This window comes from Gekko japonicus, unplaced genomic scaffold, assembly GCF_001447785.1.
Source record: "Gekko japonicus isolate JY-2015 unplaced genomic scaffold, Gekko_japonicus_V1.1 scaffold2594, whole genome shotgun sequence".
NCBI classification, from domain to species: Eukaryota; Metazoa; Chordata; class Lepidosauria; order Squamata; family Gekkonidae; genus Gekko; species Gekko japonicus.
This window is the reverse complement of record NW_015171580.1, coordinates 88,270-101,460: the sequence shown is the minus strand read 5'-3', so window position 1 is coordinate 101,460 and position 13,191 is coordinate 88,270. Positions and strand designations below refer to the sequence as shown.

Here is a 13,191-nt window from a genome sequence, read left to right as displayed (position 1 = left end):
AAGGGAAAACCATAGAGTTTTCCCTTGGATGGCCATGGCCCCGCCCCCAGCGTGCCCGGCATGGTCGCGTCACTTCCAGGTGACGCACACATCAGGGAGGAGTTTCCCCCGGGGCCCAATCCGGCGGCGCCAGGGAATGGGCCTCTGGGGCGGGGGTTTCTCCGCCCCCCGGGGGGACTTGGGAAGCCTATATGCTGCTGAGGTGGCCCCCGTATGACAGCCAATGTGACGTAGCAGTCAGGGCTTCAGAGCACGGGAGAGGCTGCAGATGTGTGTGGGGTGGAAAGCTGAAGAGTGAGGGGGAAATAAAGGTAGGTTGAGGATTGGCTGGGAAGGAGATAGGGTTGCCAACTCCAGGTGGGAAATTCCTGGAGATGTGAGGGATGGAGCCTGGAGAGGGTGAGGTTTCAGGAGGCGTGGGACCTCGGACAGGTACAAAGCCATAGACTCCACCCTCCAAACCAACCATTCCCTTCTGGGAAACAATCGTTGCCAATCTCCAGGTGAGGGCCGGAGATCATTCAAAATTACAACTGTTCTTTAGGTAGCAGAGAACAGTTCATCTGGAGAAAGTTGTGGACTCAGTGTCATTATACCCTGCTGAGGTCGCCACAGCAAATTGACACTGAGTGTCCAAGGCCGGGGCACCCGTCCAGACCCTCTTTCTAGAGACCGTTGTACGGGCCTTTTTCCTAATCCTATATAGTGACCATATGAAGTCGCTCTTAAAATTTTGTTTTGAGGCTCGGATTTGGGGGTGGATTAGGAAACCTTCACAGACCATTTTAAGAGTCCTAGAAACTGTGCACGGCGCAACAGATGACGATGACGACAACTTGGGGCCTTCTCCACTGAAGGCCGTCCCCCACATGAAGAGCAGCACCGAAGATTCCTTACCTTAATTCCACCTTTACTCTTCTTGACATTCTTCTTCTTTGATAACTCTGCATCGGAGACAGATTTGGGGGGACTCGACATTTCTACCGATCTCCTGTTGGTAGCTGAAATGGACACAAAAGAAGCCCCACATACAACATCAGCAAACACTGTACTACGAAGTAAAGTCCAAGCACAAATGGACTGAGAATGTAGTAACTTTTAAAGGTGATAAAGATTTATGCGGGGTGTTCCCTCTAAGCTGTGGAGTCTTGCGAGCAAAAATTCTACTTTGTGAGCTACTGGCATTAAAGTTGTAAGCAAGTGATTTGGCTACTGTATGAATTAGTTTGCTCTAGAGCCCTCCTTCCTGAGCTAAGACAAAAATGTGTGAGCTGGAGGCTAAAAAACTGTGAGCTAGCTCACACTAACTCAGCTTAGAGGGAACACTGGATGCCATTACAGAAATGGGGTTCCATTCTGATTCACTACTAGTTAATGGGAGTTTACCCTGACTTGGATAGCCCAGGTGAGTCTGATCTCGTCAGATCTCGGAAGCTAAGCAAGATCAGCCTTGGCTAGTATTTGGATGGGATTCCAGCAAGGAATACCAGGGTCGTGACAGGCAGGCAATGGCAAACCACCTCTCAACGTCTCTTGCCTTGAAAACCCTACTGGATTGCCATAAGTCAGCAGTGACTTGACGGCAAAAAATAACAATGCATGAGAGTCTGGTTCAGTTCTGGTTCGGACAGCAGCTTGGACCCCACGAATGACTTCATGCACGCGAGATGCATTCTTCCCCAAACATTACCTTCGTGTGAGATTAATGGTTTTCAACGGGACCCTTGTACAAACTGAAGTTTCAGTGGGAAAGGAAGTGCGCTCTACTGTTGAATGAATCCAGGGTGCATGAAACTCATGCATGGGATCGAAGCCCCTGGTGGTTGTTTTTTAAATGATTTGGTAATCAGTTCAGCCAATTTCAGTCATTTTTTAAAATGACTGTAAAGTTGGGATGGGAAGCATGATACAGGCTCATACAAATATGAATGGCTATACCGTACAGATCTTTCCCCTTCCGTTTATATACTAGAGGGAGCTGCGGTGGCTCAAGTGGTTAAGACACTGAACTGCAGGCTGTGGAAGGTCAGTAGTTCAGCAGTTCGAGACCCGAGTGTGCCGCATGACGGCGTGAGCTCCCGTCTCTAGTTCCAGCTCCTGCCAACCTAGCAGTTTGAAAGCAAGAAATTGCAAGTAGATCAATAGGTACCACTTCAGTGGGAAGGTAACAGCGTTCCGTGCGCCTTGGCGTTTAGTCATGCCGGCCACATGACCACAGAAACGTCTTCGGACAGCGCTGGCTCTTCGGCTTTGAAACGGAGATGAGCACCGCAACCCTAGAGTTGGATTCGACTGACTTTCGAGCAAGGGAACCTTTACCTTTTATATACTAGAACTTAGGCCACCAGCTGAATCAGATTGGCAGAGGGTTTGGAGAATGACGTAACAGATTCGTATGATGCATAATCAGTTTCTGGAACTCTGCTGTGATAGGGCTGACAACCCCAGGTTGGGAAATTCCTGGAGATTTGAAGGTGGAGGGAACGCAGGGAATGCGATGCCTTAATGTCCACCCATCCCCGTTCCTCCAAAGCTGCCGTTTTCTTTAGGAGAATCTCTGGTGTCTGGAGATCAGTTGTCATTCCAGGAGAACGCCATGCTCCGCTTGTAGGGTTGCCAGCTTCCAGGTGGGGCCTGGGGATCTCCCACTTTTACAACAGATCTTCAGCTGGCAGAGATCAGCATTCCTAGAGAAAATGGCTGCTTTGAAGGGTGGACTCTGTGGCATTGTACCATGCTGAGGCCCCTCCCCTCCCCAAACCCCGCCCTCTGCCGGATCCACCCCCAAAGTCTCCAGGTATTTTCCAGCCCAGAGCTGGCAACCCTGTCCACTTGGATGTTAGCAACCTCATGCGATATCTGTGAGGTCAGGGCCAAGGCACACATTACAATTTCCAATGTGTTGTGCCTGGCGGCTTTGACCTGACTTTTGGGCACATGAAGTGGCCTTATACTGAATCAGGCCGCTGGTCCATCAAGGGCAGTGTTGTCTACTCACACTGGCAGGGGCTTTCCAGGGTCTCCAGAAAAGTCTTTCACATCACGTACCAGCAGATCCTTTTAACTGTAGGTGCCAGGGATTGAACCTGGGACCTTCTGCATGCCAAGCGGATGCTTAACCACTGAGCCACAACTCCTCCTGTATCAGTCAGTCACCTATATCCATCTATATTCACCTGATAGGAGGCATGGGGCTTGATGCCATTGACTGTTTTATTGCTTTTACTGTTTTATTGTTTTGTGGGCTATATGCTGTAAGCCACCCTGAGACCACTTGTGGGATAGGGCGGGGTATAAATTGAATTAACAACAGCAGCAGCAGCAATAAATGTGTCACCTGGGAGTTCCCGGCTCAGAATCATTTGGATCGGGGCAGAACTCATTTTGGGTCGGGAGAATGGCACCAGGGGATGCTAAACCCTTCCCACCCTGTGTGCCACAACTCTGATCCATACCAGGGCCCCACATGCTTGGGATGGGGGTTCCTGGCTTCAAAAGGGAATTAGATAAGCATATGGACGGCTTCAAGAGGGAATTAGACAGGGCTATTTTTTGGCAGGAACGCACAGGAACGGAGTTCCGGCTGGCTCCCAAGTTGGCCACGCCCAGCAGGAACTCATTAGCATAACAGGCCACACCCAACAGCAGAAACGCATTAGAATTGGCTACATTAGGGGTTTGTGGCCTAACATGCAAAGGAGTTCCTGCTACAAAAAAAGGCCCTGGGTTTTGACCACAAACAAGGTGAACAGAATAAGAAGCAAAAGGTGGGCGTGGCTGGATGGCCACACTTCTGATAACATCGGTGTGTGCCCTAATATGCTAATGAACTGTGCTGTCAGGGCTGTGGCCTAATATGCTAATGAGTTTCTGCTGTTGGGTGTGGCCTATTATGCTAATGATTTCCTGGTGGGCTTTTTCTACAAAAAAAGCCCTGGAATTAGATAAGCATATGGAGCAGAGGTCCATCAGTGGCTATTAGCCACAAGGTATAGATAGGGGCTCTGGGGCAAGAGTCAGCTGAAGTCAAAGGGGCAGATAATGGTAGGTTGATGGTTAGCTGGGAAGGAGATGGGGTTGCCAACTCCAGGCTGGCAAATTCCTGGGGATTTGAGGGGTGGAGCCTGGAGAGGGTGGGGTTTGCGGAGGGGTGGGACCTCAGACAGGTAGAATGCCATAGACTCCACCCTCCAAACCAGCCATTTCATCCTGGGTAACAATTGTTGCCAATCTCCAGGTGAGGGCTACAGATCACTCAAAATTACAACTACTCTTCAGGGAGCAGAGATCAGTTCCTCTGGAGAAAACAGTGGACTCTGTCATTATACCCTGCTGAGGTCACCACAGCAAAATGACACTGTTTGCCTAAAGCCAGAGCACTCCCCCAGAGCCTCTTTCTAGATCTCGTTGTATTTATTTCCACAACGGGCTTTACTGCTAGTAAATAAATAAATTATAAATATCCTGAGGGTGCCTGGTATTTTTGGCCACTGTGTGACAGAGCATTGGACTGCATAGGCCTTTGGCCTGATCCAACATTGGCGTCTCTTATGTGCTTATGTTCTGGCATCCCGGCTGGTATAGGACTGACTTGATTCCTTGGGCTAACCTTTGAATCAGACACAACATGTCGAAAATAGTAATGTGCAGTTTGTCCTGTAGTTTAGGGGATATCAGTCTCCAGGTGTGCTGGGGGATCTTCTGGAGCTACAGCTCATCTCCAGACGACAGAGATCAGTTCATCTGGAGAACATGGATGCTTTGGAGGGTGGACTCTATGGCATGACACCCCACTGAGGTCCTTGACCTCCCCAGGCTCCACCCCCAAATCTCCAGGAGCTTCCCACCTGGAGCTGGCATCCATGTCCTGCCACCCCCGCTGATGGCCAGGTGGGACCTGGCAGCAACCCTATTGTAGCTAGCTCCTGAAAAAGTTAGCCAAATTCCTGGAGAGCAGGTCCAGGAATTTGGCTATTGGCCATGGCAGCAACATGGAGCATCCATGTGCAGAGACTGTCTATCTCAGAGTATCAGCTGCTGGGGAGAACAGGAATGATCAGTGAGCTTCCAGAAGCCTTTGACCTGAAATTTGTGTCAGAGGGCGTAAGGACAATGGCTTTATCGGGTTATGTTTAATGTCCTTCGCTGCTATTGGTTTTATGATGTTTCTGTGTAATTTCAATTGGTTTGTTTTGGTGTTTTCGTCAAGAGCCAGTTTGGTGCAGTGGTTAGGAGCGTGGACTCTAATCTGGGAGAACTGGGTTTGATTCCCCACTCCTACACATGCAGATGCTGGCGTGACCTTGGGACAGTCACAAGTTCTTTCAGAGCTGTTTTCTCAGGAGCAGTCCTCGAAAGAGCTCTCTCAGCCCCACCTACCTCACAGGGTGTCTGTTGTGGGGAGGGGAAGGGAAAGGAGACTGTAACCTGCTCTGAGACTCCTTCAGGTAGTGAAGGGTGGGGTATAAATCCAATCTCTTCTTCTAATTTGCCTTGTGAAGCAAGATGGATAGAAATGTGGGTATAATAAACGTTATCTAAACTCCTGGAAACCAGAAGCTGAAGGTGATAACCCTTGGCCTTATCTGTCTGAGTAATTCTCATGGTCTCAGTTTTCACTTCTACTGAAAAAGAGGTCTGTTCGGTTAAAATAATGCCGGTAAGGATCAACACATCGGTGTGCTTTTCTCCTCACCTCCCCGAATTTCTCTCATTTCCTGAATTCTGAAGACTCTGAGGAACAGTTCAAGGTCATGATCTGAGCCAGCCACGCGTTTGAGAGTGGGGGGGGAAAAGAACCTCATTCTTTTCAGCAATTTGAGGCAGGTCTCTAGACATTTCATGCTAACCTCCAGTTTAGCTAATTCAGCTTTTTGTAAAGTTTGTATTGGACGCAAGCAGTTGGGGAGGGGGGGTGTCGAAGTAAAAACAGGAGAAGTATGACTTCCTGTCTGTCTTCCTTCTCCAGGGCTTATTTGAGAAATTGGATTTGGTTTGGCAATGTAGAACCTTATACTGTTACAATGATAGAACAATATAACAGTCTTTGCACCCTTACCCTGATACAACCCTCTTGCATTAGTGGAAGTTTAAAGACGCACCCCGTCCACTTCCCTAAAGGTAAAGGTTTCCCTTGCTTGAAAGCCAGTCGAATCTGACTCTAGGGTTGCGGTGCTCATCTCCGTTTCAAAGCCAAAGAGCCAGTGCTGTCTGAAGACGTTTCCGTGGTCATGGGTCTGGCATGACTAAACGCCAAGGTGCACGGAACGCTGTTACCTTCCCACCAAAGCAGTACCTATTTATCTACTTGCAATTTTTTGCTTTCGAACTGCTAGGTTGGCAGAAGCTGGAACCAGAGACAGGAGCTCACTCTGTCATGCGGCACTCGGGTCTCGAACTGCCGAACTACCGACCTTCCAGCCTGCAGTTCAGTGGCAAAATTTTCTTTCTGTCCCTTCACTGACTTAGCAGCTCTGGTAAGCAGCTCCCCTGAAGAAACTCTGGCTGTCCCACCCTATCAGTAAGATATGTTTTGGCCAGTTTGGTGTAGTGGTTAGGTGTGCGGACTCTAATCTGGAAGAACCGGGTTTGATTCCCCACTCCTCCACTTGCACCTGGCTGGATGACCTTGGGCAAGCCCTAGTTCTGATAAGAGCTGTTCTTGAAAAAGAGCAGTTTCTGTCAAGAGCTCTCTCAGCCCCACCTACCTCACAGGGTGTCTGTTGTGGGGAAGGGGGAGGGAAAGGAGTTTGTAAGCCGCTCTGAGACACCTTTGGGTAGTGAAGGGCGGGGGTATAAATTCAGTCTCTTCTTCTTCTTCTATTTGCTCAGTCTGGGAAACTGAGGGAAGGCATAGGATCGCCATTTAACTAAAGCCCTTGAAAATGGCATTCAATGTGCTTTTAAAATTCAAAAATAACAAAGATTTTATTTAACATCAAGGGGAAAGGTCAGGTGAAATCAGCAAGGACAAAGAAGAAAAAAGGGGAAAAAACTGAACCTAAACCTAGAATTCGTAACCTAAAAAGGTTAGTCAAGAATAGAAGAGGGCCAACTCTAAAAATCTAATGATAAAAAATACAAAAATATACATGTATTTATTCAACCTAAATTAAAATAACAAACAAGGGCCCATTCATACCTCATATACAAATATAAAAACATACAAGGGCTAATAAGGTAGACCTAACGCATTTCGGCCTTTACAGGCCTTCCTCAGAGGTCTAATACAGACAGAACATGTTGGCTGATATGCAAAAATACATACAATCATACATATACAAAATATGGAATAAAGACCAGAAACCAATTGTCCCAAAGTTTAACCACTGGGCAAAGAAAAGAAATACAAAAATACAAATGAAGCCTCCAGTGCAATCACATATCCAGTAGGACTTCTCTCTGGTCAACTGTATATTCTTCTGAGGTTGTACAGCCAAATGTTCCCAATAAAATGGTCCTTAGGTTAAAAGACAAAGTAGACTAAATGGACTTTTGTCCCCAGTTGTTTGTTTAAAAAAGAACAGTAGCGGTGTGTGTGTGTGTGTTGGATGAGGGCCACGGTGCAGAGTTTGTGCTTTTCACCCATTATTATCTAGATCAGCACTTCTCAAACCAGGACCCAAATATCTGTACTTCTATAGGTGCATGAGTCCTTGGGAAAGAAAGAAGCACAGTGTCTTATATGATGCTAGAAAGCGCTTTCAAGTCACAGCCAACTTGAGGTGGCCCTGTCGGTTTTTCAAGGCAAGAGATTTTAAGAGGTGGTTTCGCCCTTGCCTGCCTCTGCGTAGCAACCCTGGACTTCCTTGGTGGTCTCCCATCCAAGGACTAACTAGGCCCATCCAGAAACACACAACTAGAGTCTAGCAACAGGCTGGGGGTGATTCTCTGCCTTACAGGAAGATGACAAAATTGGCTTCCCCCTCTTCTGAAGAGGAGGAAGCCATGGAAATGCGGATCCCTACTTTGGTTAAGACGCTGAGCTGCAGACCGGAAGGTTGGTAGTTCGGCAGTTCGAGACCCGGGTGCCGCATGACGGAGTGATCTCCCGTCTCTGGTCCCAGCTCCTGCCAACCTAGCAGTTCGAAAGCAAGAAATTGCAAGTAGATAAATAGGTACCGCTTTGGTGGGGAGGTAACAGCGTTCCGTGCGCCTCAGCGTCTAGTCATGCCGGCCACATGACCATGGAGACATCTGTGGACATTGCTGGCGCTTCGGCTTGGAAATGGAGATGAGCGCCGCCCTCTAGAGTCAGATTCGTCTGGCTTTCGAGCAAGGGAAACCTTTACCTTTACTTTTCTCCTAGGTCACTTTGGACTCACTTACTCCTCCGTCGGCCAGCTACAGCACCACGCCCTGCCCACGCCGCCACCGCGCGTCCTCCTCCTGCAACCATCAGAGCTCCTCCCAGCCCTGGCGCTCCTCCCAGTTGCTGCTGCTGGTGTCGCCGCAGGCCGCGGCGCCTGGCTCAATGGAGGGCGCTTCTGCGGGCTGCGCAGCACCACTGCCTCCCTCGCTGGCCAGGCATGCCGGCGGCCGCCCCTGCCTTTCCTCCCGTGCCCTAATGGACGGCTCGTGCTCTAGGCGAAGGCCTAGTTCGCCTAGCAGGCAAGCCGGCCCTGGGTACCGCTTTGGTGGGAAGGTAACAGCGTTCCGTGCGCCTCGGCATCTAGTCATCCCAGCCACATGACCATGGAGATGTCTTCGAACATTGCTGGCTCTTCGGCTTGGAAACAGAGATGAGCACCGCCCCCTAGAGTCAGATTCCACTGGCTTTCGAGCAAGGGAAACCTTTACCTTTACCTTTATTTTTCTCCTAGGTCACTTTGGAGCACTGCACAGAACAGTACCAAGGTTGGCTGCCAAGATCTAACAGCTCAACCTTAGGAATGTTGGCTGAATGGCATGAAGGAGTAGCGATGTTAAGATAACTTCTCTTCAGTTCCTATTTACCCAGTTTCTCCCCCCAATCCACAAATAGATTTCCTTTTTCAATTTTTTTAGGAATTTGAGGTCCGTTTCAAATCAATTCCGTTTCAATCAAAGAAAAATTCGAAGATAGGAAAGGAGAGGAAGGAAGGTCCTGTAAAATTCCAGAATTTCACTCTGCACATGCTCAGAGTCAGGCGACATCTTCCCAAACCTCTGTGGTGTGTAACAAAACAACTGCCGGGGCTGGAATTACAAAAGGGGAGCGCTGATTTCTCTACAAAGAGAAATGAATAAGAGATCCCTCTTTGAAAAAAGAAAATGAAGAGACTACGAGGAATAAATGGCTAAACTAAAAAAACTAAAGGGTTTTTTTTTGGGGGGGGGGATTCCCTTCCTTGTAATAACACTACCAAGTTGGTACAGTACTATTACAGAGGGAAGAGAAGAAGAAGAAGAGATCAGATTTATACCCCGCCCTTCACTTGGAGTCTCAGAGCAGCTTACAAACTCCTTTCCCTTCCCCTCCCCACAACAGAGGTAGGTGGGGCTGAGAGGGCTCTGACAGAAGCTGCTCTTTTCAAGAACAGCTCTGACAGAACTATGGCTTGCCCAAGGTCACCCAGCAGGTGCAAGTGGAGGAGTGGGGAATCAAACCCGGTTCTCCCAGATTAGAGTCTGCACACTTAACCACCACACCGAACTGGTGTTCCAAGTATAAAAATGGAATGAGCTCATTTATTTTCCAACGCAAAGGATTTCTTCATAGAGAAACAGACCCCATTCTGTATTTTTCTGTGAATAATAACAGAATTTTCAATCAAAAATCACAGAAGCTTGCTGGGCTTTTCCATTCCCTGAAACCGTTCCGAACATTTCCACCGACCCCTGCCTAGCCAGCTTCTGGAGAAGATATTAACCGGGAAGGAAGTTGCTATCTCTAGCACGAGGTCACCTGCAGGAAATGACCCCTGGTTCCAAGTATAAAAATTGAATGAGCTCATTTATTTTCCAATGCAAATGATTTCTTCATAGAGAAAGAGACCCTATTCTGTATTTTTTTGTGAATAATAACAGAATTTTCAATCGAAAACCACAGAAGCTTGCTGGGCTTTTCTATTCCCCAAAACCGTTCTGACCATTTCCCCCGGTCCCTGCCTAGCCAGCTTCCAGAGAAGATATTAACCGGGAAGTAAGCTGCTATTTCCAGCACGAGGTTGCTCCCAATCAAAGAGTGGGATTCATTCGAATGGGTGTCAGGGCTTTTTGAGCTGAGGCCCTGCAGAAATGGCTACCTGTTGAGAACTGGTTTGCAGGTCACATCCAGACAACACAATTTTTTTTTTGTAGTGTAGCTGTTGTGGCTCTCACACATGGGTGCGTGAGAACGTTCAACCCCCTTTGGGTTTTACACTTCTTCCTCCACGCCCATCTGTACCTGTGCCGATTGACTGAAACCCTGTAACCCTGACTGTGCCAGGGACCTGGAGCTCGGTTCCAAATCCAAACCCAGGTCAGAAATTCAAACAAAATATCAGTGCGCTCTTACATTCCTTGGGTAACCCTCCGAGGTTTAATTTCTTTCAGATGAAATGGCACTATGGAGAGTTATATTATTCATTATTATTATTCATGAGGTGATTTTTTAAAAAACATACATCACTGAGTGCAGAATGCTGTGAGGGAATCCGAGGGGGATTGGACCAGTTTATTACCTAAAGGATTGGATCAGATATCTAGGCTGTGTCTCCCTTCAAAATAACATTAATGTGACAATTTCCTAGGGACACGTGGTATACTGAAGGAGTCCCCAACCTTTTTGAGCCTGTGGGCACCTTTTGGAATTCTGGTATGGTGTGGAGGTCGCAGCCACAAAACAGATGCCACAGAAGGTGGAACTAGCTACCTTCAGTCACACAGTGAAGACCCTTGTGTTTGGGTGACAGATGAGGCCAAAAATCTGCGCAGTCTATCAGAAGCCTTGCTGGAGGGAGAAAAACCCATCAACTTTCTAAAAACACTTGGTGGGCACCAGGGTAGGTGTCGGCGGGCGCCACAGCACCCATGTAGGGTTACCAGACCTCCCGGTGAAAACAGGGGTCCCCCACCACCACCAGGCCCTGCCCCCCAGCCGTCAATCAGCTGGCTGGTGCGGGACTTACCAGGAGAAGAAGGAAGGCCCAGGCCACATTGCCAGCATCGCACAGGAAATGACATCAACATGCCAGCAACATACAGGGGACGCTCTGGTACTTGGGCAAAAACTCTATGGTAAGAAGCCGTTTTTACCACAGAGTTTTTGTCCAAATGCCAGAGCGTCACAGCACAGCGTCAGAGAGTGGTGATGTCACTTCCTCTGCAACACCGATGGCGTGGCCTGGGCCTTCCTCTTTCTCCTGGCAGGTCCCCCTCATCCCCCACCGGTTGCCAGGAAGGACCTGACAACCCTACGCTCAGGGGAACCACACTGGGAACCCGTGGTATACTGGATCGCCAAGTGTGTGGAAAGAGCGGAGTGTTGATTGAGCACTAAATGAACTGTGAGACAGTGTGTGCATGAGCTATGGATTACTGAAGCAAAAAGGAGATATCAGATGGGGCAGGAGGGATACATTAAAGCAGCCACGGGGAAGGGATTAGACTGGATCTGGAGGAGAAGATGCTTAAACACATTCTTGCAGCTCACATAAACAGACCTGACTCATGAAAAGCTAATCAGAAGAGCTCTGTTTTCAGGCCCTGCAGAACTTGGGTAAGTCCCACAGGGCCTGCGCACCCTCTGACAGCTGGTTCCACCAGGACGGGGTTTAGGTAAGACTCCCCCTTTCCAGACTAGATGACCCTGGAGGTCCCTTCCAACTCTGTGATTCTATCATTCAGACACTAACCACTGCGGTCTGTAACTGCACACTGGCAGCTCCCATCTGCCCGTGCTCCATCTGCGTTTGCTTCCAGCAAGCATCTGCTTCTGTGGCTTCTCGCCTGAACAGCGATCCCTACAGTTAATTTTTAGCTGAATTGGGTAAAGTAATGTCTCAAATGATACAGCTTTAATTGTCTTGAGAGAGAGAGACGCAAAGGAGGGCAGGGCTGGGTTCTTCGGCCCAGGCTAAACACAAGCCCTCTAAGTAGGGTTGCCAAGTCGATCTTCGCCGGGAGTGGGGGGCTCCCGGCCAGCGTCTGGTGAGTGCGGGTGCGCGCGAAGCGCGGGCGCGCTGCATGCACCCGAGGGAAAACCATAGAGTTTTCCCTCGGATGACCGTGGCCCAGCCCCCAGCGTGCCCGGCGTGGTCGTGTCACTTCCAGGTGATGCACACGTCGGGGAGGAGTTCCCCCCGGGGCCCAATCCGGCGGCGGCGGGGAACGGGCCTCTGGGGCGGGGGTTTCCCCGCCCCCCGGGGGGACTTGAATAGCCCTGTGTGTCTAAGGAGCGTTTCTAAAACAGGTGGATCGACACCAGGTTCCCGAGACATGCATTCACTGAAGAGTTTCTCTTCTTTTTCCAATCCAATTACCTTTATTGGCATGTAAGGAGTTTCTCTTCTTGCAGTGAAAGACAGTGTGGCAGAAAGTGCCGTCAAGTCGGAACCCTGTAGGGTTTTTGAAGCGAGGGATGAACAGGACCTGCTTAAATCTGCTCAAATCGCCTAAAATTGTCTATCTGAATTGTTGGCTTAACCATCATTGAGCAGATCTATCTAGTACACATCTGACCAGACCCAAGGATTAATATTCGCCATCTTAATGTTATTTATCGATTTTAAATCAGTGTAATTTTTAGAGACAATATGTTATACTGTGTGTCTTACTGTGTTCTATGGTGGAAAGTATCATCAAGTCACAGTAAACTCATGGCAACCCTGTAGGAAAGAGGCAAACAGAGGTGGTTTGACACTATCTGCCTCTGAATAGCAACCCAGAACTTCCTTGCTGATCTCCCATCCGACCACTACCGGGGCTGACCTGGGAGGGGCCGTGGCTCAGTCGTAGAGCATCTGCTTGGCATGCAGAAGGTCCCAGGTTCAACCCCCCGGTATCTCCAGTTAAAAGATCTGGCAGTAGGTCATGAGAATGACCTCTGCCAGAGGCCCTGGAGTGTAGTTTGGTGTAGTGGTTAAGTGCGCGGACTCTAATCTGGGAGAACCGGGTTTGATTCCCCACTCCTCCACTTGCACCTGCTGATGTGACCTTGGGTCAGTCACAAGCTCTGGCACAGCTGTCCTTGAAAAAGAGCAGTTTGTGTCAGAGTTCTCTCAGCCC

The 13,191-nt window shown here is 48.9% G+C and overlaps 1 protein-coding gene across 1 annotated transcript in view; it reads right to left on the bottom strand.

The window, feature by feature from the left end:
• Nucleotides 1-13,191, bottom strand: part of LOC107117662 (guanine nucleotide exchange factor DBS-like) — a gene marked incomplete at both ends in the record, with an annotated part of 237,080 nt that overhangs the window by 142,118 nt on the left and 81,771 nt on the right. The window contains one exon of the mRNA XM_015419819.1: nucleotides 898-1,001. Coding sequence (XP_015275305.1) covers nucleotides 898-1,001 — 104 coding nt within the window. The remainder of the gene's footprint in view (nucleotides 1-897; nucleotides 1,002-13,191) is intronic.